General features: G+C 42.6%; 1 protein-coding gene across 1 annotated transcript; it reads right to left on the bottom strand.

Annotated features, from left to right (window-relative positions):
- Positions 1–391: 391 nt before the first annotated feature.
- Positions 392–26,395, bottom strand: LOC139411080 (phosphatidate cytidylyltransferase 2-like). The gene is made up of 13 exons (XM_071156919.1): positions 25,881–26,395; positions 21,214–21,356; positions 20,655–20,751; positions 19,953–20,050; positions 19,291–19,430; positions 18,072–18,130; positions 9,835–9,917; positions 7,398–7,485; positions 7,190–7,258; positions 6,942–7,094; positions 6,184–6,303; positions 5,796–5,899; positions 392–3,973 (listed from the first exon to the last, which is right to left on the bottom strand). The coding sequence occupies exons 1-13, from the start codon at positions 25,944–25,946 to the stop codon at positions 3,850–3,852; spliced, it is 1,344 nt and encodes a 447-aa protein (XP_071013020.1). The 5' UTR covers positions 25,947–26,395; the 3' UTR covers positions 392–3,849.

Here is a 26,395-nt window from a genome sequence, read left to right as displayed (position 1 = left end):
ATTGGCACAGTACTGTTAGTACCACCAATGAAGTCCAAGGGAAATGTACCCCCTTCTCACTGGTTGGGTTCTGACTTTACTTCTATTAATACCTCCCTTAACTACACATCATGAGACATCGCAATAGGTTCCCTTTCTTGAGCGCATCACACAGATAACACCAGCCAATATCAGGAAATACAAGACTAGCTAATGCACCAGATACCACAGCAATAAGAGAGAAAATAGCGACACGCGTATTTGAACAAAGTCTCTCCTCTAGTCCTATATTACCTGAATATTTCTCTGAACATTAGCTAAATGTGTGAGTTATGTAAATGTACAAAACAAAATAATATAGAGAATATAATTTCTAAACTGCTGGATTTGGATGATATAATAATAATAATAATTTAGAAAAACAAAGGTAAGTTTAATACCAGTACACTAGAGTATACAATTCACAGAATAACAATAACAGGCAAGGTAGAGAAGACTGACATAACATCAAATAATTATCACAAAAATGTATAGGGGGTAAAAATCATGTAACATGTGGGTACTGTGTGTTTAAAGTAGGCATTTCAAGGAGTAGAGCTGCATTCGTTTTTGGAGTGTGTAGAGGTCTCCCTCTGTCGAGGGGCTTTCCATATCAGTGGAGACAGATGGGATGGAAGGTGAGGATGTGAAGCACAGAGACATAATGGCAGTGGAGGTGTAGAGTAATGCAGACGCTTGCCCAATACGAAACATACCTCATTGTCTTTTTAGACACCGGATTCCCTATTATCCCCCCTTCCTGTAAGTATAGGATCCTACATGGACTTTTCACAGCCTACATTTATACTTGATATTGCTTTGTTTCTTTTCCTGTTACATTCACAGAATAAAATGTGATACTTATGATACTCAATTCTACATAAAACATTTTACTGACAGAAACGGAGGTACCTTTTCAATATCTTTGTAGCTAGTGATTGTTCAAGTTCAAGATGCATGAGGCTTGGCTTGATATAATTAGACCTAGGCTACTCCAAATATAATGTATCAGTCTACAACATGGGCAACATATAAATAGAACATATCTACCGCTTTTTAGACGTACTTTCAATGAGAATTACAGACCTATAACTCACATTTCGATGTGAATATGGTTGGGTCGCCCAAAAAGTTACATATTGTAGCTTTAAAGAATACAGGCCCTGGTTTCCCCACTAACACCATTAATGTCATATCACACTCAGATTGGTCTATAGACTGGTCCTTGTAAATGAACACTTGACACTGGGTACAACCAAGGAGAAGAGTTTAACCATTTATGTTCATGTGACCACAAAAGCCCCTTGGTGGTGATCTCACAATGGCAACCAGGAGGAAATACATCAACAGCATCTGTAGCTTTTATGTAGCTTTACAAAATATATTCTTAGTTCACCTGGTGAGATTGATTATGAAATAGGTGTTACTACTGTTCTCGACCCACAGGAGGGGTGTGTAACCATGAGCACTATCTGTGAGCCTGGGGTGCATCCCAAATGGCACCCTATTCCCTTTATAGTCCACTACTTTCGACCAGGGCCCACAGTGCTCTGGTCAAAAGCAGTACAGTATATAGGGAATAGGCTGCCATTTGGGACACACTGCCAGAGTTTGTACTATCAGGCTGTGGTAGTGTGGTATGAGAGGGAGCAGACTTGGCAGTGCAAAAATCGTTAGCATGAAATGCTGGCAAAGTGATTATGTGACTCCATTACTGTCCCATAGCTTTGGAAACTGTACACAGCATTCACTCCACCAGCCTGGCACTTCCTATATAACACTATATAACAGCTGAAAACAAGTGTGTGTCTGCCTCTTAGAAGATTAAAACATATATTTTTTTAAAGTATGGTGGTCATTTGTAACTATTCTTCAATTACAAACGCTGATGTAAACATGGACGGTGTCCCATCTCACTCATTCCTATGAGAACCTCAACAGTGGCCATCGGAACCAGAAATACATGGCGCATATAGAGAGAAAGAGATACAGTATATATACACTGAACAAAAACATAAACGCAACATGTAAAGTGTTGGTCACATTTTTCATGAGCTGAAATAAATGATCCCATAAATGTTCCATATGCACAAAAAGCTTATTTCTCTCAAAATATGTGCACTAATGTGTTTACATCACTGTTAGTGATCATTTATCCACCTGACAGGTGTGGCATATCAAGAAGCTGATTAAACAGCATGATCATTACACAGGTGCACCTTGTACTGGGGACAATAAAAAGCCACTCAAATGTGCAGTTTTGTCAAACAACACAATTCCACAGACCCAGTTTTGAAGGAGTATGCAATTGGCATGCTGACTGCAGGAATGTCCAACAGAGCAGCTGGCAGATAATTGAAGGTTCATTTCTATACCATAAGCCACCTCCAACATCATTTTAGATCATTTGGCAGTACATCCAACCAGCCTCACAACTGCAGACCACGCCAGCCCAGGACCTCCACCTGTGGGAGCGTCTGTGTGGAAAAACACATTCTGATTGGCTGGACCTGGCTCCCCAGTGGGTGGGTCCTACAGTATGCCCTCCCATGGCTGCACCCCTGCCCAGTCATGCGAAATCCATAGACTATGGCCTAATGAATTTTTATAAATTGACTGATTTCCTTCTATGAAGTGTAACTCAGTAAAATCTTTGAAAGTGTTAACTTTATATTTTTGTTCAAAACAGCTCTGGCTGTCATCCACCATGAACTCATCTTTGATAACGGAACTTGATTGGCAAATAAATAACCGCTAAAACCCTAACATAACAGTCCCACACAAAAATAATCGTTTTACATAAAACCTCTTACATTAAGGCAGACAACTGTGTAGTAAACTATCAGAAATGGCAATGAAATATTTTGTGAAATACCAACTAGTCTTCCTATACTATTCATTTGTCATTTTACAACTGTGTACTCCATCCAGTGCAGGAAACAGTTTGACCCTTGACCTCCATTCCGTAACACTAATGACATACTCAATAATCCGGTCAAATCCCTAGTGGTGTTTTGTTCCTAATTTAGACAGTCCACTTCCTCTAATGGTTCTACCCCCACATGACATCACACACACCATTTGGCTGGATGTGAACAAAGCTGCAGGTGAAGCATGAGTGACTACAATGACACCCTTTATAGTGCACTACTTTTGACCAGGGAGCCAATAGGGCTCAGATCAAAAGTAGTGTAGTGTATAGGAAATAGAGTGCCATTTGGGAACCAGAGAGACACACACATATGCAGCATGACATATGCCATTAGCAGAGTGAATCTCTGCGGGGTAAAATGCACATAGACAAAACACAGATTTAATGGAAGATACCAATGTAAAAACTTACCCACCAATATTATAAATACAAACAATTATTACAACGAATGAAGTGAATAAAACAGGCAGGGTGACAGGATGAGGACAATACAGTGTGAGTATGTTGAGCAGTGCATTAAAACATATACGTATCATGAAATATTCTCACACACACACACACTAAAGGTATAGAATATCCCGTATACATGTGGAAATGTACATCTGACCTCATTGTGGTACACAAAGTGGCATGACTGTTGTAGATAATATGGCTGACATGACTAAATAAACAGGTACAGTAACTCAGACAACCTGAAACACTGAAGGAAAACAGTTTAGGACACACTGTCATAATGTACACATTCTCTGTCACACACACACAAAATGGAATGACCCAAAGGCTGGAGTTATTTTCTCACACAAGCGCCACACTACTTCCCACACCTCCAGGGGTTTCTGGTGCCAGGGGGCTGCCCTCCCGGCCCCAGTAGGGTGACCCCGGCCCTGACCGTGGGGGTCCTAGGCTTCCTCCTCCAGCAGACCCCTCTCTGTCAGGTGGGTCTTAAGGGAGTTGAAGATGTGGAGCTGCTGGTCCAGGCGCAGGGCTAGGAGTTGCTGGACCACCTTGGCAGGGTTAGGGCCCCTGGAGACAGAAGATTACACAACGGATCACATACGGGGCGATATTTTGACAGCACAAAGAGGTCTCCAAGAAAGGCCTGGTTAGTCAAACTGGTTGAGGCTGCAGCTCATGTCTCTATACAACAGCAGATCCACTGGGAGAGATTTACAAATTATAAACTGGGTGGCTGGAGCCCTGAATGCTGATTGGTTGACAGCCGTGGTATATCAGACCATATAGCACAGGCATGAAAACCTTTATTTTTACTGTTGGATTTGTATTTATTAAGGCAGCACCTACTCTTTCTGGGGTCCAGCTAAATTAAGGAAGTTCATAAAAATGTTAAAACATTACAATACATTCACACACTGTGCCATCAGGCCCCTACTTCACCACTACCACATATATACAGTACAAAATCCATGTGTACGTGTCTGTTTGTGTTGCTTCACAGTCCCCTCTGTTCCAGAAGGTGTTTAATTTTTTTAATCTGTTAAAAAAAGACATTTAAAAAAATCAAATTTTACTGCTTGCATGAGTTACTTGATGTGGAATAGAGTTCCATGTAGCCATGGCCCTATTTAGTACTGTGCGCCTTCCATAGTCTGTTCTGGACTTGGGGACTGTGAAGAGACCTCGTGGCATGTCTTGTGGGGTATGCATGGGTGTCCGAGCTGTGCGCCAGTAGTTCAAACGATGGTGACCAGTTTATAATAGCAATAAGGCACCTCGGGGGAGTTTGATATGGCATTCAGAAAGTATTCAGACTCCTTGACTTTTTCCACATTGTTACATTAACGCCATATTCAAAAACTAAAACAATTCTACCCCCATAATGACAAAGCAAAAACAGGTTATACATTTTTGCAAATGTATTAAACATAAAAAACTGAAATATTACATTTCCATAAGTATTCAGACCCTTTACTCAGTACTTTGTTGAAGCACCTTTGGCAGCGATTACAGCCTCGAGTCTTCTTAGGTATGATGCTACAAGCTTGGCAGACCTGGATTTGGAGAGTTTCTCCCATTCTTCTCTGCAGATCCTCTCTGTCAGGTTGGATGGGGAGCGTTTTTTCAGGTCTCTCCAGAGATGTTTGATCGGGTTCAATTCCGGTCTCTGACTGGGCCCCTCAAGGACATTCAGAGACTTGTCCCAAAGCCACACCTGCATTGTCTTGGCTGTGTGCTTATAGTCATTGTCCTGTCCTGTTAGAAGGTGAACCTTCCAGTCTCAGGTCCTGAGCAGGTTTTCATCAAGGATCTCTCTGTACTTTGCTCTGTTCATCTTTCTCTCAATCCTGACTAGTTTCCCAATCCCTGCCGCTGAAAAACATTCCCACAGCATAATGCTGCCACCACCACGCGTCATCGTAGGGATGGTGTCAGGTTTTCTCCAGACGTGACGCTTGGCATTCAGGTCAAAGAGTTCAATCTTGGTTTCAACAGACCAGAGAATCTTGCTTCTCATGCCTTTTGACAAACTCCAAGCGGGCTGTCATGTGCCATGTGCCCGCTTGGCTTCCATCTTGCCACTACCATAAAGGCCTGATTGAGGAACTCTGGAGCTCAGAGTGGACATCTGGTTCTTGGTCACCTCCCTGATGAAAGCCCTTCTCATCCGATTGCTCAGTTTGGCCAGGCGACCAGTACTAAGAAGAGTCTTGGTGGTTCCAAACCGCTTCCATTTAAGAATGATGGAGGCCACTGTGTTCTTGGGGAGCATATACCACACCCCCTCGCGCCGTATTACTTAAATATAATTATATATGTTTTCACCTGTTAGCACATCAGCATTGTCAGCCAAAGCAGTTAATAAGCCCGTGGTGTTCTAGCTAGTTACCTGATGAAGCTGGCGATGTAGACGTTGACGAACGTAGCCATGAGGTACTGGCAGTCGAAGCGGTCCATGATGCCACCGTGACCGGGAATTGTGTTGGCAAAGTCCTGGAATAACAGGCCAGACGGACATGGTGACATCAGGGCAATAGGGCATCAGAGCAGAGGACAACATAACACACAGCTGGTGCACTGCAGAGACCCTTTGCTCAAGCAAAGTCAAAAGTAAGTCAATGCAGAGACTGCGTGAAACTGCAGTGGATCACAAACTACGGTGAAACAACCAAGTGATTCCGGAAGCATAGATCATGAGCACGGCCAACTAAGGCTACTCAATTCTAGTGAGTCCACCGGGCCCAGTGATAACAGTGGTGAGGGGTTCTGACAGTCACCTTGATCTTGAAGGCCCTCTTAAAGCCGCTGGCAAAGAAGCCTCCGAAAGGTCCCATGAGGGAGGCAAAGGCAGACAGGGAGATGCTGTGAATCTGGAATGGGTAGAGGCGCAGTGTGGGCTGGAGACAGAGAGAGAAGAGAGACGTTAAACTGGTCTCACATATGGTCAAACCGTTTCTACAAAAATAGGACAAATAAGGAGATTTAGGACAGGGAAGGGAAACTGTTTTGAAGGCCCTCAGATCAATGTATTTTATTTTTTTGGAACTCAGTCTGGGTCTCAACTTAACATTGGAGTTAGAATAGTAGAATGTGTAAGGTGCCATTTCAAAATGTGGTTGTGTATCAACAGTTTCTCTCTTGTTATGTCGGTCACTGATAGTCACTCAGCCCATGTCGGCTAACATTTTTTCAGATTGGTAATTTAGTCTAGCGGCCAGCTATCTAAACTCGTAGTAATCAAGGTCAAATTAAAGCCCGTGGGGCCACCATTGATTTCGTTAGTCAGTCTCACTCAGATATCATATTAAAAACTGCAAATCTTCTCTCTGCCCAATAGCAAAATGTGTATAATTGGAGCAAACTAGCTTTAAAACAGCAACATTCTCTCTCCACCCCATGGCAAAAATGTGTAGACTTGCACAAAATTAACTCTAAAAATGTTTATTTGTATGTTCTCTCTGGGGCACCTTAGACCAGACAGAGATCATAAGCAGAGACCAGCCAACAAGACGGAGAGAGAACAGATCAGACTCACCCATCCAGTGAGTGACTCGAGGGCGGCAGGCAGGGCATAGTCCTGCAGCTGGAACAGGTCAGAGGGTTCACAGTCCACCTCAAAACTGTTACGGTCGCTGTTAAACTCCACCGGACACACAAAGAAGCTGTAGCCCGCCATCACATAGGACAACTGGATAGAGCAGGAGAAAGGGAGTAAGTGGCAACTTTTGACTAATAGACACATTTAAATACAAACTTTTGCACTTAGTTATGGCAATTTCTTACCAGGATCCCAAACACAACAGTCGAAAAGAATCCGCCAATGAAGCCCTCCCAGGTTTTCTTAGGAGACAGCTGCACGGAACACAGTCACGTTAACACATTAAAGAGTGTTCAAACCTTGGAAGATGCAACATACCCATGACATATTCATAGGATCGCTACGTTGCCTGTTGACCATAGCTGTGTGACTGACAGTGCCAGTCTTGCTAACCTTAATGAGTGGAGTACGTCCAAAGAAGAAGCCAAACATGTAGGCCATGATGTCATTGCAGATCACACAGGAGATGGGCACGATGAACCTAGACAGAGAAGGAGAGAGGAACTGGTATCAACAACTGGGGCATATTCAATGGAGTGTCGTACGTTGTGCATAGAGCAGACAACTATTTACTCTACAAGAGACAGAGCATGTCTCTTCTACACCGTTCATTTCCCTGAATGTTCTGTAACAAGCCCCTGCCATGGTGCAATTACATCAGCTAATAGTATTTTTCACTCTGCAGTCAGCTTTCCCACTAGAGGTCATCACGGATTCACCGTACCTGAATAACCGAGAACTGACCTGGGACCAGAGCGGGTCCGGATCCAGAATTCTAAATAAATGTCATGGATCTGATCTGATATGATTGTCACTGGTATGTGTAAATGGGACTGACCGTACAGATCTGAACGCCACTGCTGCAGTAGAGAAATGTTATAATGTATGCTGCTGCTATTGTGAGTGGAGGGTGGTGCGTGTTGCCGTCCAATCACAAAGCGGTCAATAGGCTACAGTCATAGATCCACCGTGCGTGGCGAAGGTTAGAAGATATCTAATCAATGGAAGACGGAATTAAAATGACTAGCTTAACTAACTTCTCCCGGTTTGATGCTACTATAGTGCGAGTCGGCTTGTTGCAGTCTCCCCTCTCCATGCCTGCTCCCCAGGATCACTCGCTCACAGTACAGCCCCTCCCCAGCATGCTAGAGCGGCACCTCTCTCGTCGCTCCCTCCTCACTGACTTTATTAGCTCCGGAACTTGGATAGGCGTTCAGTCAACAGGACAATTGTAAATCATGTAGCGCCGTGTGTCATGATCGCACATTTTAGAGAAACAACAAATGTCGGTATATATAAGTGTCTTATATCGGCTGAAAGCTTACATTCTTGTTAATATAACTGCACTGTCCAATTTACAGTAGCTATTACTGCGAAAAAAATGCCATGCTATTGTTTGAGAGCTCCTAACAACAAAACACTTTTCACGTGATAGGTTTGATAAATTCACCTCCGAGAGTGAAATGTGTACTTAAAATCTGAGCAAGATTTCAGAATGTATCATCCCAAGGGTCCCAGAGATAACACTGTCATTTTGTGAGATAAAATCCTTTTTCATATCCTAAAAAAGGTCCATATAGCACGGATGATCGATTTTGTATTTCCACTCGTTCAATTTGCAAAGGAATCTGTGAAAATCTAACCCGAAATGTTGTTTCAACCAGTCAAATTACCTTTGTATTTATTTATCAGAGATCCTAGAACCTAACCAGACTTCACTATATAATTAGGAGTGTAGTATATCCTATAGGACACCATATTTGGTCAGAGACCGATGCCTTCATGGCGGTCTTCACTTGATTGACTGTAACTTTGTCAAATAAGCACCAATCGGGTCAAACAAAGCTAGCTAGATAGCCAATGAGCTGGGCTTTACAGGAGTATGCGATAGCAACCTTGTGCGACAGCAAGCCTTTCCTTTTGGACAAAAACTGCAAGAATATGGAGAGTTATGAAGTTATGAAAACTGGGTGTTTTGTAAATGCTGAACTTACAATATGGCTACTAATACTGGAAAAGCTAAATCAAAGTCCAAGTATACAGATTTTACGATATTCTTGCAGAAGAATGTAATATAAATGTGTCCTTCACGATTTGCCAAAAAGTACCTGGGTGACTTCACACTAAATGTCATGTAGCTTGCTCATACTTCAAGTTATCAGTCTGAAACTTGGCACATACACTGCTGCCCTCTTGTGGACACCATCGGAATTGCGATGGCTAGATTTGGGACCTTTCTGTTGCATTTCAAAGATGGTGGTAGAAAAAAAAAGTTGTTTTTTTCCCTTTGTATTTTCTTCTACCAGATCTATTGTGTTATATTCTCCTACATTCAATTCACATTTCCACAAACTTCAATGTGTTTCCTTTCAACTGGTACCAAGAATATGCATATCCTTGCTTCAGGGCCTGATCTACTTTATAATTTGTTTTAAAGAAAAAAGGGGGCTATCCCTATAAAATAGCTTAAAACATTTATTTTCTGCTGTTCCATCACTCAGATCCGATTGGACCGGGTCTGGATCCGACCAGGTCTGTTCGGGAACAGGCCCGTAAAGACCTCTACCTCCCACTGTACAGAACAGAAAGAGTGGGCTGAGTGAAAACACGCCATGTATTAACCTCTGGGTATGTCCCAAATGACACCCTAGTCCCTATATAGCCAATTTTAGACACAACCACTGAATTTGCCCTCCCATACAGTGGAAACCAACTAGTGGTCAGAGATCTGATTAGCATTGCTGTTTACAATAGTTATGTTCTCTGTGTGCTATGTGTTGTGGGCTGTGTGTGCGCATGTGAGAGAGGAAGAGACAGGGACATTCCTTACCAGATCATTCCCTCAAACAGGTTGTGGATGATGAGGTGGGACTGGGTCACAACGATCAGCAGAGTTACGTGAGTCCAGCCAAACTGTCAGGGAGGAAAAACAGAATTACATACATATATATATATATATTGTCTTAAGATCGTGTATATAGGATCTCTATAGAAAAGTGATATTAAGGATCCCAAAAGTTGGAAGAAAATTATTCAATTACTGTGGTATTTACACATCTCTGCTTATTTCTAAGTGTTAATGACGTGAATGGCATTTGGCAGAGCAATCCTTACTTATAGGTGTGTCATCATTGCTTTGTGGTCTTTGCAACAACACAAACATATCCTAGAACCACTCACGTTCAAATCTGGACCTGGAAGCCAGTTTCACTGCTTAAACCCCGGCTCCCATTCTTGTCCACTAATGAGGGTCTGATTTAGACCTGGGACACCAGGTGGGTGCAATTAATTATCAGGTAGAATAGAAAACCAGCAGTACTCTGGACCTCATCTGACCCTAATGGTCATCTATGAATGTTTGAACATCTTGCCCATGTTCTGTTATAATCTCAACCCCGCACAGCCAGAAGAGGACTGGCCACCCCTCAGCCTGGTTCCCCTCTAGGTTTTGTCCTTTCTAGGGAGTTTTTCCTAGCCACCGTGCTTCTACATCTGCAGTGCTTGCCGTTTGAGGTTTTAGGCTGGGTTTCTGTACAGCACTTTGTGACATTGGCTGATGTAAAAAGGGCTTTATAAATAAATGTGATTGGGTAAAATTTAAATACCGCTGTAGACGAAGTCCTCAGGCCAGTCAGTGTGTGGCAGTTTAGCTTTAATGCAGTGTTCAGAGCTCACTCCCTCTCACTGATTGATGTGTTACTGCAGTGTACGGTGCATTCGGAAAGTATTCAGACCCCTTAACTTTTCCCACATTTTGTTATGTTACAGCCTTATTATAAAATTGATTAAATAAATTGCTTTCATCAATCTACACAAGGACAGAGCGAAAACAGGTTTAGAAATGTTTGCAAATAAAAAAATACCTTATTTACATAAGTACTCACACCCTTTGCTATGAAATTCATATTTGAGCTCTACAACTTGGAGTCCACCTGTGGTAAATTCAATTGATTGGATATGAATTGGGAAGGCACATACACCGGTCTATAGAAGGTCCCACAGTTGACAGTGCACGTCAGACCAAAAACCAAGCCATCAGGTCAAAGGAATTGTCCGTAGAGCTCAGAGACAGGATTGTGTCAGAGCACAGATTTGGGGAAGGGTAGCAAAACACATCTGCAGTTAAGGTCCCCAAGAACACAGTGTTCTCCATTATTCTTAAAATGGAAGAAGTTTGGAACCACCAAGACACTATCTAGAGCTGGCCACCAGGAACAAACTGAGCAATCGAGGGAGAAGGGCCTTGGTCAGGGAGGTGACCAAGATCCCGATGGTCACTGATAGAGCTCCAGTTGCTCTGTGGAGAAGGGGAAAACCTTCCAGAAGGACAACCATCGCTGCAGCACTCCACCAATTCAGGCCTTTATGGTAAAGTGGCCAGACGGAAGCCACTCCAAAAAGGCACCTAAAGGACACTGACCATGAGAAACAAGATTCTCTGGTCTGATGAACCCAAGATTGAATGCTTTGTCCTGAATGCCAAAGGTCACACCTGGAGGAAAACTGGCACCATCCCTACAGTGAAGCAAAGTGGTGGCAGCATCATGCTGTATGGATGGTTTTCAGTGGCAGTGCCTAGGAAAATAGTCAGGATCAAGGGAAAGATGAACGGAGCAAAGTACAGAGAGATCCTTGATGAAAACCTGCACCAGAGCACTCAGGACCTCAGATTTGGGCAAAGGTGTACCTTCCAACAAGACAACGACACTAAGCACACAGCCAAGACAACACATTAGTGGCTTCGGGACAAGTCTCCAAATTACCTGAAAATAGCTATGCAGCAACGCTCCCCATTCAACATTTGTATTTATTAATGGATCCCCATTACTCTTCCTGTAGTCCAGCAAAATGTAGGCAGTTTATACCATTTTAAAAGCATTAAAATACATCCACAGATTTCCCAACACACCATGTCCCCTCAGGCACCTACTCCACCACTAATCTACAGTACAAAATCCATGTGTACGTGTGTGTGTATAGCGTGTGTGTTATCGTGTGAGTGTATGCATGTGTCTGTTCCTATGTTGGTGTGGAATCTCAGTCCCCGCGGTTCCATAAGGTGTATTTTTATCTGATTTATTTAAATCTACATTTTACTGCTGGCATCATCAGTTACTTGAAGAGACCTCGTGGCATGTCTTGTGGGGTATGTATGGGTAGCCGAGCTGAGCGCCAGTAGTTCAGACAGCTCGGTGTACTCAACATGTCAATACCACTCATAAATACAAGTAGTGATGAAGTCTATCTCTCCACTTTGAGCCAGGAGAGATTGACATGCATATTATTAGATCTCGGGCTATGTCCAAGGACCAGCCGTGCTGCCTTGTTCTGATCAGGTGTGACAAAACTAGGCCTGTATGACCTGCATTGTTGATAGTGCTGTTAAGAAGGTAGGGCAGCGCTTTATTTCGGACAGACTTCTCCCCATCTTTTAGGTACTGTTGTATCAATATGTTTTGACCATGACAGTCCTCAACCTGCTTAATTTCCACATGTTTTATTACAAGATTTAGTTGAGGATTAGGGTTTAGTGAATGATTTGTTCCAAATTGTATTTACTACTTACAATGCTTTTAGTTTTAGAAATAAATTAAATTACTTTAACTTCCCTCTAAAACTGGGGGCACACACTTTATAGTAAGTAGGCTTAAATTGAACATATGGCAAATAGGAGTGGCAATATCGTCCGCTATTATCCTCAAGTCATTTTCCATCAAAGTTGTCAGACCCCAGTGGCTTGTCATTGTTGATAGACAAGGACTTTACGGAATTCAAAATTACAATGCTTGTCTTTCATAATTTGTTCAGATATACTTGGATGTGTAGTGTCAGTGTTTGTTGCTGGCATGTCATCCCTAAGTTTGCTAATCTTGCCTATGAAAAAAATCATTGAAGTAGTTGGCAATATCAGTTGGTTTTGTGATGAATGAGCCATCTGAGTCAATGAATGATAGAGCTGAGTTTGCCTTTTTTCTCCGAAATGTAATTTAAGGTGCTCCAAAGCTTTTTACTATCATTCTTTGTTATTTATCTTTGTTTCAGTGTAGTTTTCTTTTTATTCAGTTTAGTCACATGCTTTTGAAATTTGCTTACCATTTTGTTTGAACAGCCAGACTTATTTGCCATGCCTTTTGCCTCTTCCCTCAACCATACAAATGTTCAATACTTCATCAATCCAAGATCCAATCCAAGATTTAACAGTTGTTTTCACTGACATGTTCTTAATGGGTGCATGCTTAGTAGTTACTGAAATAAACAATTTCATAAAATGTGTCAAGTGCAGCGTCTGTTTGCTCTTCATTACACACCACGGACCAACAAATATTTACATCAACATAGGAATCACTACAAAACGTATTGTATGACATCTTATACACTATATTAGGCCCAGCATTATAAACTTTGGTTTTCCTAGATATGGCTACTATATTATGATCACTACAGGCAGTGGATCTGGATACTGCTTTCAAGCACATTTCTGGTTCATAGGCACATGATTACAGTATACAATATCTGTAGGATCAGCAGAGACATTCAGGGCAGTTAGAGGGACATAAATTAGGTTAGTTACATTGTATCTACCAACGCCCCTGGTGTAATGTACATTTGCTGAAGAATTATGGCAATTCTGCATCACAAATGGTAGGGATTAGCTGAGCTGGGCTTGGGTCATTGATAAGTCATTGTCTCAACACAGCCTTATAACGCCGTGAAAGGATAAAAGAAACCAAATGATTTGGGTGGATCCCATCCTCCTTATAAAATGTGTTTTGTTTCCAAAAGGTATCGAAATTGTCAGAAGTTACTCACTGAGCTGCAATAATCAGTTGCCAGTTGTGAGGAGAAAGAATCCTGCTAAAGCATTCAATGCCACGATTGAGAGGGCACAGGTCCAGATATGGGTCTTTTGTTAGTGTCTAGCAGAGTCAATCAGCTCTTTTAAAATCCAGTTTCAACTGTTCAGAACTGCCGTTCATACTGTCATTAAAAACCCACATGGACTACGATAGAGTCGATTTCCATGTCCTGACGTAGTACATTCGGGAGCAGCTTAGTAATGTAAATTTACTTGAGCTCCGGGATAGGACATTGTTTTTGCACCAGGAGCGGTCACATTTCTTACCATGGAGCTGCCAAAAATCACAGCTGGCAAGAAGGACGAGGAAATCTGCCCACTCCCACGGTTCACAGGAGTCGGAGAACCTTTTATGGACGGGCGAGAGGCATGATAACTTGAGCCCGTTGCAGGCGTCTGACAGATGGAGAAGCCCCGTTCGATCCAGAGCAGGGCTGAAGGTTGCCGACGTCGACATCGTAGTAGTAGGCACTGCGGCCGCAGACACAGGCACCCGAAGCGATGAAAGTGCAGGAAGCTCAGGCTCCAGGAGAGCGAAACTATTCCTTGTTTGAATCCACTCTGGGCCTCTCGTTGGGAGTTTAAACTGCTTTGCGGGAGGTCGCTGTCTTCGACTTCCACGGCTTGTGACATGTGACCATCGTTGATTGCCTTGCTCCTCTTGCTGTGCTCCTTCAACTGAATGGGGAGCTCCGGGCAACACCGGCAAGTCGGATAACGACAAACAAGGAATCCAACAAGCGTCAACGCCATCCAGCCACCGGCTTAGAAAATGTACACATTCCACTCTGCGTTTTTTCCAGTTTCTTACGAAGGCTGGCGACCTGTGTGATCAAGGAAGCAATTGCTGCATTGGAACTATCAGTGATCCGGATTGTCCCGAAACAAAGCGTAGTAGATACAGCTCCTACAGCGCTGAAACCATTCATTTATTTCTCCAGACAAAAAGGGCTCCATTGCAAAACTAATTTAGTACCAACTTTGTTAGCTTGATGGCTAGCAGATTAGCATCTCTATCAAGCAGGCCTCAACCTTTGTTAAGCAGAATTCCGGGACAAGACATAGCGGTCCTAGCTGTTAAAAGCTTGTAGCGTCATACCCAAGAAGACTTGAGGCTGTAATCGCTGCCAAAGGTGCTTCAGCAAAGTACTGAGTAAAGGGTCTGAATACTTGTGTAAATGTGATAGTTATTTTTTTATATATATTTGCAAACATTTCTAAAAATAACTGGTTTTGCTTTGTCATTATAGGGTATTGTGGGTAGATTGACGTTTTAATCCATTTAGAATAAGGCTGTAACGTAACAAAATGTGGAAAAAGTCAAGGGGTCTGAATACTTTCCGAATGCACTGTGTTTCCTTGCAGCGCTCAGCTCTTTCACTGCCTTACATGGTCAAGCCAGAGCTCAGAACACAAAGCCTCGAGCTGTGTGTGTGTGTGTGAGAGAGTGTGAGTGTGAGTGTGAGTGTGAGTGTGAGTGTGAGAGAGAGAGAGAGAGAGAGAGAGAGAGAGAGAGAGAGAGAGAGAGAGAGAGAGAGAGAGAGAAAGGCAGCAGATAAAGTGCCTTCAGAAAGTATTCACACACCTTTTTTCCTCATTTTGTTGTGTTACGAAGTGGGATTCAAATTGATTTAATTGTCATTCTTTGTCAACGATCTACACAAAAAACAAACCTCTAAGTGGAAGAAAAATACAACACTAATATATCTTTACTAGATAACTATTCAACCCCCTGAGTCAATACATATTAGAATCACCTTTGGCAGCAGTTACAGCTGTGAGTCTTTCTGGGTAAATCTCGAAGAGATCTCCACACCTGGATTGTGAAACATTTGCCGATCAAAATTCTTCAAGCTCTGTCAAATTGGTTGCCGACGATCATTGCTAGACAACCATTTTTTAGGTCTTTCCATACATTTTCAAGCAGAGTTAAGTCAAAACTAACTTGGTCTGTGATTAGCATCATTCAGTTTCCCATTTCCAGTCCTTAATGATTACAAGCATACCCTTAACATGATGCAGCCACCACTATGCTTGAAAATATGAAGAGTGGTACTCAGTAATGTGTTGTATTGGATTTGCACCAAACATAACACTTTGTATTCAGGACAAAATGTGAAATGCTTTGCCACATTTTTTGCAGTATTACTTTAGTGCCTTGTTGTAAACAGGAAGCATGTTTTTAAATATTTTTATTCCGTACGTTTCCTTTTCACTCTGTCAATTAGGTTAGTATTGTGGTCATTTAACTAACTGTTTTAGAGTCCCCATTGGCCGCCTCCCGAGTGGGCAGCAGTCTAAGGCACCCGGGTTCAATCCCAGGCGGTGACAGAGCCGGCCGTGACCGGGAGACCCATGAGGCGGCGCACAATTGGCCCAGCGACGTCTGGGTTACGGGAGGATTTGGCCGGCCAGGATTTCCTTGTCCCATCGCGCTCTAGCAACTCGTCGCGGGCCAGGCGCCTGCAAGCCGACTTTGGTCGCCAAGCTGGATGGTGTTTCCTCTGACACATTGGTGTGGCTGGCTTCTGGGTTAAGCGAGCAGTGTGTCAAGAAGCAGTGCGGCTTGGCAGGGTCATGTTTCGGAGGACGCATGGCTTTCTACCAAGTACGTAGCGGAGTTGCAGCGAAGGGACAAGACTAACTACCAATTGGATATCACGAAATCGGGGCGAAAAAAGGGCTAATAGTACAAATATATATAATTTTTTTAAACACATTTTTTTGTTAGCATCATTAGCATCATGGTGAAATTCATGAGTGGCTTCCTTCCTCTCCAGCAACGGAGTTAGGAAGTACGCTGGTATCTTTGCAGTAACTGGGTGTATTGATACCCTATCCAAAGTATAACGAATAACTTTACCATGCTCAAAGGGATATTCTATGTCTATTTCCACCCTTTCTGCATTTATCATCAGAGTGCCATCAGAGTCCATGCAACTTGTGACTTGTTTTATTTTACCTTTATTTAACCAGGAAGGGCACATTGAGATTTGAAATCTCTTTTTCAAGAGGGTGCTGCCTATCTTGGCCAGGACAGTCATTGCACAATTAGACAGACAACATGAAAAACTACACGGAATCTATCAAAAACCATAGAAATCACAGGAGTATAACAAAGTCATAAAACAGCTAATTAAAAACATTAACAGGTCAAGGAATCAGCCTCAACTATTTATTAAACACCAATCGGGACAAGTTATTCCAGTTTGAAAGTATTTTGTAAGGTGCTCCAAACCGATGGAACAGAGTACATTAAAGCCCTTTTACCAAATTCAGTTCGGACATTTGGAACGGTTAGCAGGATAAAGTCCTGAGAACGAAGAGAGTACCACCACATTTCTGGAGAATAGAAAGGCCCCAAAAAAATGGTAGTAAACCCAAAATGGCTTTGTAAATAAAAGTTTACCATTGACTACAAGTGACTAGAGAAGACCAGCCAAGCCTGGTATATAAAGTGCAGTGGTGCGTAATGGTTTTACAGTTTAAAATAAATCTCACTGCTCCATGGTAAAGGGTGTTAATTGATCTCAAACACTGAGCAGAAGCAATTATATATAAAATATCACCATTGTCTAGTATAGGGATAAATGTAGCTGATACTAGCCGCCTCCTGGCTTCCAAAGAAAAAACAGGCCTTATCCTAAAATAAATTGTTACGCACATTTTTTGTCCTGAACTTATTTAGGCCTGACATAACAAAGGGTTTGAACACTTATTAACTCAAGACATTTCAGCTTTTAATTAGTACAATTTTCTAAAAACAATTCCACTTTGACATTATGGGGTAATGTGTGTAAGCCAGCAAAAAAAATTTTATAAATTGAATCCATTTTAAATTCTGGTTGTAACAACAAAATGTGGAGAAAGTCAAGGGGTATGAATACTTTCTGAAGTTACTGTAGATCTGGGGTTCCCAAACTTTTTCCCTCAGGCCCCCCATTACAGCATTGGGGAACCTTGTGCATTCTGCTATTACAACTTTCAACAGCAAGTTGAAAGTAGGAATGTGGTGGAGAGAAGAACCCCTACTGTGGATGAGGCCCTGGTCTTATGTCCTGGAACGGACCCAGAACAGTTTTGGAGGGCTTACACGTTTTTAGGCCGGGCCACATCAATAACATAATAGTAGCCAAGAGGAAGAAGGCTCATATAATACAGAACACACAAACACTATGCCCAGTACACTACACATGCACACAAACACTCACCATGTAGAACTGCAGGCGATAGTGTTTCTTCACCAGGCTCAGCACAAACATGCAGAAACCTGCAAAAAACACAAAGAAGAGGGGAAACAAGTCAACAAAGCATTTTGGGGTCAGCCTGTTTTTAGTAGTTATTGTCATTGTTTGCTTTCAAACTGAGGACCGGTAACTGCATCCTTGTATATCATCCTGAAAACTCAATCTTCAGTGACGCATTAAGGCCAATTTGGTTCTGTGTTCAGAGGTTAAAAGCCTGCCAAAGTCAGTAACAGATAAAAAGACAATCACGTGAATGTGCAGCATCGAACTCTTCATTTCTTACAGTTCCAAGAATTCTATTCTTCCCCAAAGCAGAGTAAGAAGACAGCCTTCTGAGTAAGAGGCTTTTACTGAATCAAACAAATTAGATCAAGCCAATGTGACTATAATCCAGTTAGGACAACTTGGACATCTGAATATTGGATGGCAAGACATCCATCCAATTCACATGATTTGGTTAGATGGGCTTCATCAGAGAAGAACAAAGCTAGCCTGGTCCCAGATCCGTGTGTGCCGTCTTGCCAACTTCATGGTCATTGTGGCGGCCACGTCACAAACAGATCTGGGACCAGGCTAGAACAAAGCACACAGTGTTCTGCTAGTTTATCTTTATAGAACTAGCTGACCCTGTGAGCTCATTCTATATTATCTGGCAGTGGGGAGATGGCCCGATTACCGTAAAAGCCTTTTCCTGTCAGCATTTCCACAGTAAACGACCTGGCCTGGTTTTTATATGTACCCAAAGGGAGGAGTGAATGAAGGAGGGGTGGGGTATTTACTTTCCTCTCCTTTCACCTTGAGGCACGGAGTCGAGGTGTGATCATGCAGTCTAAAACAGCCGTTAGCAAGTCAAGTGCTGCCTGTCTTTACCACATCCTGCTGCCATTAACTGCCATACTGCTGCACCAACTGACTGAAAGCGGGAGGAGCAAGTGAAGCACAGTGGATCTTCCGTTTGAGACTTGTACCAAACCCGTAGTCAGGTAAAAACTGATAGAAATTGCAGAAGCTCCAATAGTGACTAAAGCAACACTAAAAGTTGAAAAGAGGACTGCCCTTCTCCCTCCCTCCCGTCTCACTCAATACTCCCTGAAAGCATATATCCATATATCCTGCCTGGCCAGATCAGTGATCAGGAAGGAAAACACAAGGAAGCTAGTTAGAACTTGAGCCACAGCCTCACCAGTGAGGTACATGGCAAAGGAGATGAGGCGGTGGTATTTGCTGAGGATGCGCAACGGCTCCTCCCTCTGCACCAGATTAGAGAAGTAGTCCGTCACCGTCTCGCCGTAGAAGAAATAGTTCACACACAGTAGGAAGTACCTGAGGGGGAGGATGAGGAGGGGAAGGAAGAAGGTGAGGTCAGAACTGTTGCAACACAGAACACAGATCAACTGCACTATGCACTCCAGTCTAGAAAAGTCTGGTGTAAAGGTGAACTTTGGGGTTTGCATGCATCTGAAGCCATTAAGGGACATTATGGGTTCAATATTTACATCAATAATGTTAAGAGCTTTTCACCAGGTTTTTCCAACATAGTGCAATGTGAATGGCAGGAGACCACGATCATACTACAAATACCATCCCCACTACGTTGGTTAAAAAACTACACTTCTATATACTCAATTTGATCAGCTAACAAACATGATATAGTCTATCTGCTGATTGGTTTAATAAGCTAGATTAACACTAAAGTGGGTAAACATTACCAAGACCAACAAATCTCAGGAAGTCTGCAATGAAATAAAACATGCAATTCATTATTTTGGGTGGCCAAATGGTTAGTTGCAGTTTAACCTTAAACACAGACATAGAACTGTGTGTGTGTGTGTGTGTGTGTCTCACCAGCTCAACGTTCTGAACCAGGGCAGGTGGTAGGAGTGGTACACACTGTAACCAATGTGGATGATTTCTTGGAAGCATTTGATCTGCACACACAGCACCTGGGCAGAGACAGATAATCCAATATTACTGCAAATATACAACAGGTCTGTACTAAATTACTGAGGTTTGCCGATGACTGTCTGAGTGTTGGTATCATCTACATGGAATTCCCCTACCACACATTTGATATCGCTCTGACAACAGCATCTGGTCTGTGTATGATTCCTCATTGCTCAAAACCATCTAATTTAATCATACACATTTGGACATGTCTTGTGCTATGACCATTTAGAGTTTGTGTTCTCGATTTAGTTCCTGCAGTGTCGATGTGGCAGCATGCTTTCTCCCTCCCAGTAAGTCCAACAGACCATTAAAGCAGAGCAAAGAAAAGCATGTTATTTCCACTGACCTACACTCTGAACCTGAAACTATTAAAGGACAGACCCAATTAAATCCCTCACCCTCTCCTAATGCTTTGTTTCTGCAGATCTGTAAGGTGTGTTAGCAACATGGTAGAAGCGCCACCGATGCACTGATTTTACCTATCCTGAACCTACTGATCTGGAAACGGCGAGGGGCCAAGGGAGCGGGGTAGGGAGCGATTTGGGATCGGCTAACAAACTGGACTGACAGGAGGCTTAGGGAGGGAGGAAGAGCACTCACAATCAGCATGAGCACCATGGGGCCCAGGTAGATAATGAAGAAGAAGAAGGAGATCATGGCCAGAGTCAGGATCCCTCGCACCCACCAGTTCTTCCATCTAAGAACACACACAGTTAATACCCGTATGCAGTGTTTAATAGATTGTGAAATGAACACAGTGAAATGAAGAGGGGAACAATAAGCATCCAAGATATTTGTTGACCAACACATTCCTAAAGAAAGTCAATATAGGCCGACACAGATCAATAGGAATTCTATTGAGTATATCAGGTGCGGTTTCATAAGCATTCAATTATCCATGACTGAACAGCAGGATGTTGTTAGGAAGGAGGAGCAAACAGAAGACAGTACAAAAAAAAATTATTTAGGCTTTGTGTGTCCCAAATGGCACCCTATTCCCTATAAAGTGGCACTACTTTTAACCCGAACCCTGTGGGACTCAGGCACCGTGTGTTGTGAAACTATGATCTTTCCCTTGCTCTAAACAATTCCCAAACTGGTTGTTGGGATTACCATGAGAAGATAGTAAATAGAAATCTGTTACTTTGGTAGTGTTTACCGTGAGGACAGTCCAGACAGGGCTTTGTTGAGGACTTCGGGGGTGTCATCAGCAGGGACTGGCACTCCCGGGGGTCTTGTATCAGGCTTGCTCTCACTGTCAGACGCCCCATCCTTCTCTGCTTTCCCCTCATTCTCAGATCCCTAGAGAGAGACAGACAGAGAGACGGGGAGAGAGCGAGTCAGACAATGTAAATAAACACAGCTAGCTACCTATGAGGAATGCTCTCCCACTTCCTTTCTAACTCTATTTTTTTTGTTGTCAGTGAATAAAAACATTGCAAGGAATCTTGTAGAGCTTTCCTGATTTGGTGTTAGGATATTCTGCATGATAAATGTAGGTCTGATAGCGACAGAGAAATCAATATATTTCAGTGTCTGTCTGCCCCTTGATGCTCTGAGAGCTTTTGTTGTGAAACTGCATTAATCTGGATGACCCTCTACTTTTCCATGGTAACAGTCACCAAAATGTGTTATCAGGAGACAGCAGACTGCTGTAAAGTCCTCGTTGTCGCTCCCCCCGGGCGCTACCAAAGTAACACTTTTGTCTAACCTCCTAATAACACAACAGATAGCTGTTAGCCTACACTATTTCTATCTTGGTTGCAAACACACACACACACAGCAGTAGCCATCAAGCTGATGGATCCTCCAGGCTCGCTGGTTTCCATGGAGACCATATCACGTCAGTCAGGATGCCTTGGTTAAAAATAGCCCCTCCTTTCACACAAACAACACTCCTGCTACTGAAGAGACCATTTTCATGTTTCCTGTGTAGGAAAGAGTACCACTACACTCTTTCCCGTTTCACATCAGAAGCAAAAGATTTATTCAACCATGTTAAGTAAGTAATGTAGGCCTATGCTATTTCTACCTTGTCTTTTGACTCCTGTCAATCACGCAAGCTTATGCCTACTCTTCTAAATTTGGCTCATATGGTTTCAACAACAACAAAACATTGAGGGTGCAGATGACAGACAACTTGTTTTCCATGGAAAGTTGCATCTGCAGTCAGGGAACTCCTACAGTGACATATGACTAAACCGAACCATAGACAGCACAGCACCACAGCTCTATACCACTAGCACAACACAGCTGCATGAGGCCTTCCTGACAGTTGTTAACACTATACTTCTCTTCAGCAGTCATACCCAGATTGGGGGTAATGTCAATTACTGATCAAAAACCACAATGCAAGGCCCTATGCCAAGCCACCCAGGACTACATTCTACTGAAGCAGGAATGCAAGGCGAAGTGTAGGGACACTGAAAATCTAATAAAGCCCCACAGTGGAACTGTGTCGAATTAGAGAACAGGCAATACACACCAAAGCTGCTGGACACTGTCTGTTTTTATTAGAACTTATGAACACCCTTGACTTTAACATATAACTACTGTTTCTTTCTTCAAAAGAGCCCACAACTGGCATCAAATCACATTTTATTTGTCACATGCGCCGAATACAACAGTGAAATGCTTACTTACAAGCCCTTAACCAACAATGCAGTTAAGAAAAAATATATATTAAAAAATTAAACAAATAATTAAAGAGCAGCAGTAAAATAACAATGAAGAGGCTATATACAGGGGTACCGGTCGGTACAGAGTCAATGTGCGGGGGCACCGGTTGAGTTATTAATGTGACTTATGTATAGACTTATGCATAGATAATAACAGAGAGTAGCAGCAGCGTAAAAGGGGGGGGGGGGGGCAATGCAAATAGTCTGGGTAGCCATTTGATTAGATGTTCAGCAGTCTTATGGCTTTGGGGTAGAAGCTGTTTAGAAGCCTCTTGGACCTAGACTTGGCGCTCCGGGTACCGCTTGCCATACAGTAGCAGAGAGAACAGTTTATGACTAGGATGGATGGAGTCTGACAATTTTTAGGGCCTTCCTCTGACACCGCCAGGTATAGAGTTCCTGGATGGCAGGAAGCTTGGCCCCAGAAATGTACTGGGCCGTATGCACTACCCTCTGTAGTGCCTTGCGGTCGGAGGCCAGTTTCCATACCAGGTAGTGATGCAACCAGTCAGGATGCTCTCAATGGTGCAGCTGTAGAACCTTTTGAGGATCTGAGGACCCACGGCAAATCTTTTCAGTCTCCTGGGGGCAAATAGGTTTTGTTGTGCCCTCTTCACGACTGTCTTGGTGTGCTTGAACCACGTTAGTTTGTTGGTGCACACTAGCTAAGTTGAGGCAGTCGTGGAAGTCTATTTGTATGTGGCTACAAATGTGTACAGTGCCTTGCGAAAGTATTCGGCCCCCTTGAACTTTGCGACCTTTTGCCACATTTCAGGCTTCAAACATAAAGAGATAAAACTGTATTTTTTTGTGAAGAATCAACAACAAGTGGGACACAATCATGAAGTGGAACGACATTTATTGGATATTTCAAACTTTTTTAACAAATCAAAAACTGAAAAATTGGGCGTGCAAAATTATTCAGCCCCTTTACTTTCAGTGCAGCAAACTCTCTCCAGAAGTTCAGTGAGGATCTCTGAATGATCCAATGTTGACCTAAATGACTAATGATGATAAATACAATCCACCTGTGTGTAATCAAGTCTCCGTATAAATGCACCTGCACTGTGATAGTCTCAGAGGTCCGTTAAAAGCGCAGAGAGCATCATGAAGAACAAGGAACACACCAGGCAGGTCCGAGATACTGTTGTGAAGAAGTTTAAAGCCGGATTTGGATACAAAAAGATTTCCCAAGCTTTAAACATCCCAAGGAGCACTGTGCAAGCGATAATATTGAAATGGAAGGAGTATCAGACCACTGCAAATCTACCAAGACCTGGCCGTCCCTCTAAACTTTCAGCTCATACAAGGAGAAGACTGATCAGAGATGCAGCCAAGAGGCCCATGATCACTCTGGATGAACTGCAGAGATCTACAGCTGAGGTGGGAGACTCTGTCCATAGGACAACTATCAGTCGTATTTTGTACAAATCTGGCCTTTATGGAAGAGTGGCAAGAAGAAAGCCATTTCTTAAAGATATCCATAAAAAGTGTTGTTTAAAGTTTGCCACAAGCCACCTGGGAGACACACCAAACATGTGGAAGAAGGTGCTCTGGTCAGATGAAACCAAAATTGAACTTTTTGGCAACAATGCAAAACGTTATGTTTGGCGTAAAAGCAACACAGCTGAACACACCATCCCCACTGTCAAACATGGTGGTGGCAGCATCATGGTTTGGGCCTGCTTTTCTTCAGCAGGGACAGGGAAGATGGTTAAAATTGCTGGGAAGATGGATGGAGCCAAATACAGGACCATTCTGGAAGAAAACCTGATGGAGTCTGCAAAAGACCTGAGACGGAGATTTGTCTTCCAACAAGACAATGATCCAAAACATAAAGCAAAATCTACAATGGAATGGTTCAAAAACAAACATATCCAGGTGTTAGAATGGCCAAGTCAAAGTCCAGACCTGAATCCAATCGAGAATCTGTGGAAAGAACTGAAAACTGCTGTTCACAAATGCTCTCCATCCAACCTCACTGAGCTCGAGCTGTTTTGCAAGGAGGAATGGGAAAAAATTTCAGTCTCTCGATGTGCAAAACTGATAGAGACATACCCCAAGCGGCTTACAGCTGTAATCGCAGCAAAAGGTGGCGCTACAAAGTATTAACTTAAGGGGGCTGAATAATTTTGCACGCCCAATTTTTCAGTTTTTGATTTGTTAAAAAAGTTTGAAATATCCCATAAATGTCGTTCCACTTCATGATTGTGTCCCACTTGTTGTTGATTCTTCACAAAAAAAATAAAGTTTTATATCTTTATGTTTGAAGCCTGAAATGTGGCAAAAGGTCGCAAAGTTCAAGGGGGCCGAATACTTTCGCAAGGCATTGTATGTGGGTTGTCCTTCCTGCAGAGTTGATTGGCCTTTTCATTTCAGCCTAGCTACCTTATGAGTTGAAATCCAACCCATACATTGGAAAAACTAGGCAGAGTTTATGACTAAATTGAAGGTCGTTCCACCTCAAAAAGAACAAGAGGATTGACACCCACCATCAGATTGTTCTGAAATCGTTTCTGTTGATAGAAAGTAAACAGATAAGATTATCATTCCAGCAACATTATTTTTGTTGAAATATAATTTGATCAAGTGCATTGATTTCTCAGAGATCAAATTATATTTAAACAAAATAATCTTGCGTGAATACTAATCGTACCTGTTTCTAACTACAGAAACGATTTCAGAACCATCTGAGATGGTGGGTGTTATGGCCTGCTGAAATGACATGGAACGATCTTCGATTTAATCAATTGAATACCTAACTTTAGCTGCCCTCTTTGACCTGGCAACACAGGCAAACGTTAACGTTAGATAAGATAGATAAACAGCTAACCACTGAAGTAAACGAGTGCCTTTCATGTTAGAACTAATGTTAGCAGCAAATCAGCATCCATATAATGTTGTTAACATTTTATCTATGTTTTGATAGCAAGCTAGCGCAAATGTATTAATTGTAGACGTGGCTGGTCAACTAGTTAACTTGCATTTTACACTAGATATAGTTAACTAGCTAAAACATGTGCTATAATTACTATATCATAATGTGTGGAAGGGTCTCGCTGCATCATGTGCATGTAGCGGATGTTTCTCTTCCCTTGGCTAGCTAGCTAGCGGTCTGTCCAAACGGCAGTCCATAAACACTCCGTACCTTGTCTTCGGATTGTTGATGTTGTAGGTCGTTTTCCGTCGTTCCGCGGTGCCGTAGCTCTGTCATTTGTGCAACTCTTGTCCAGGCTACTACAGAGGAGTGTATGTTACGGCTTGCTAGCTATTTTATAACCTTTGCTAGCTTGCTAAATAACAAATACGCCCGTTTGGTTCGACAGAAATTATTCTTTGCCCCAGATGATGCACTGCGTTGCCCCTCCCACAAAGTCGTTTCCCGAAGTTGCTAAATGGTCGAGTTGCATTCTGTATCGCGACGTTTTGTAACGTTGCTTTGCATCTGGTGCGAAACACTCTTTAAAATCCACTTTCTCTTGTCTGTTCTAATCTAGACTTGAATGAATTCCAGAGTTGGTCTGCTGGTTGTGGTTTTTGGGTTGCGTATTTCATATGCATTAATGTATATATCACTCTGCTGGTAGTGGGTTACAATTCATTTATATCAAATCTATCCCGGCTGACCTTGGAGGCATTTTGAAAATGATATATTTTTGTTTT

The sequence above is a fragment of the Oncorhynchus clarkii genome, chromosome 6, assembly GCF_045791955.1.
Source record: "Oncorhynchus clarkii lewisi isolate Uvic-CL-2024 chromosome 6, UVic_Ocla_1.0, whole genome shotgun sequence".
Taxonomy (NCBI): Eukaryota; Metazoa; Chordata; class Actinopteri; order Salmoniformes; family Salmonidae; genus Oncorhynchus; species Oncorhynchus clarkii.
This window is presented reverse-complemented; position numbering and strand designations above follow the sequence as displayed.

Coding starts and splice junctions, on each gene's coding strand:
- LOC139411080 (XM_071156919.1), bottom strand. CDS start 25,946: ATGACAGAGCTACGGCACCGCGGAACGACGGAAAACGACCTACAACAT. Junction 20,051..20,654: donor CCATGGTGCTCATGCTGATT/GTGAGTGCTCTT, acceptor GTCTCTGCCCAG/GTGCTGTGTGTGCAGATCAA. Junction 9,918..18,071: donor ATCGCCTGCAGTTCTACATG/GTGAGTGTTTGT, acceptor CCTCCCTGACAG/TTTGGCTGGACTCACGTAAC.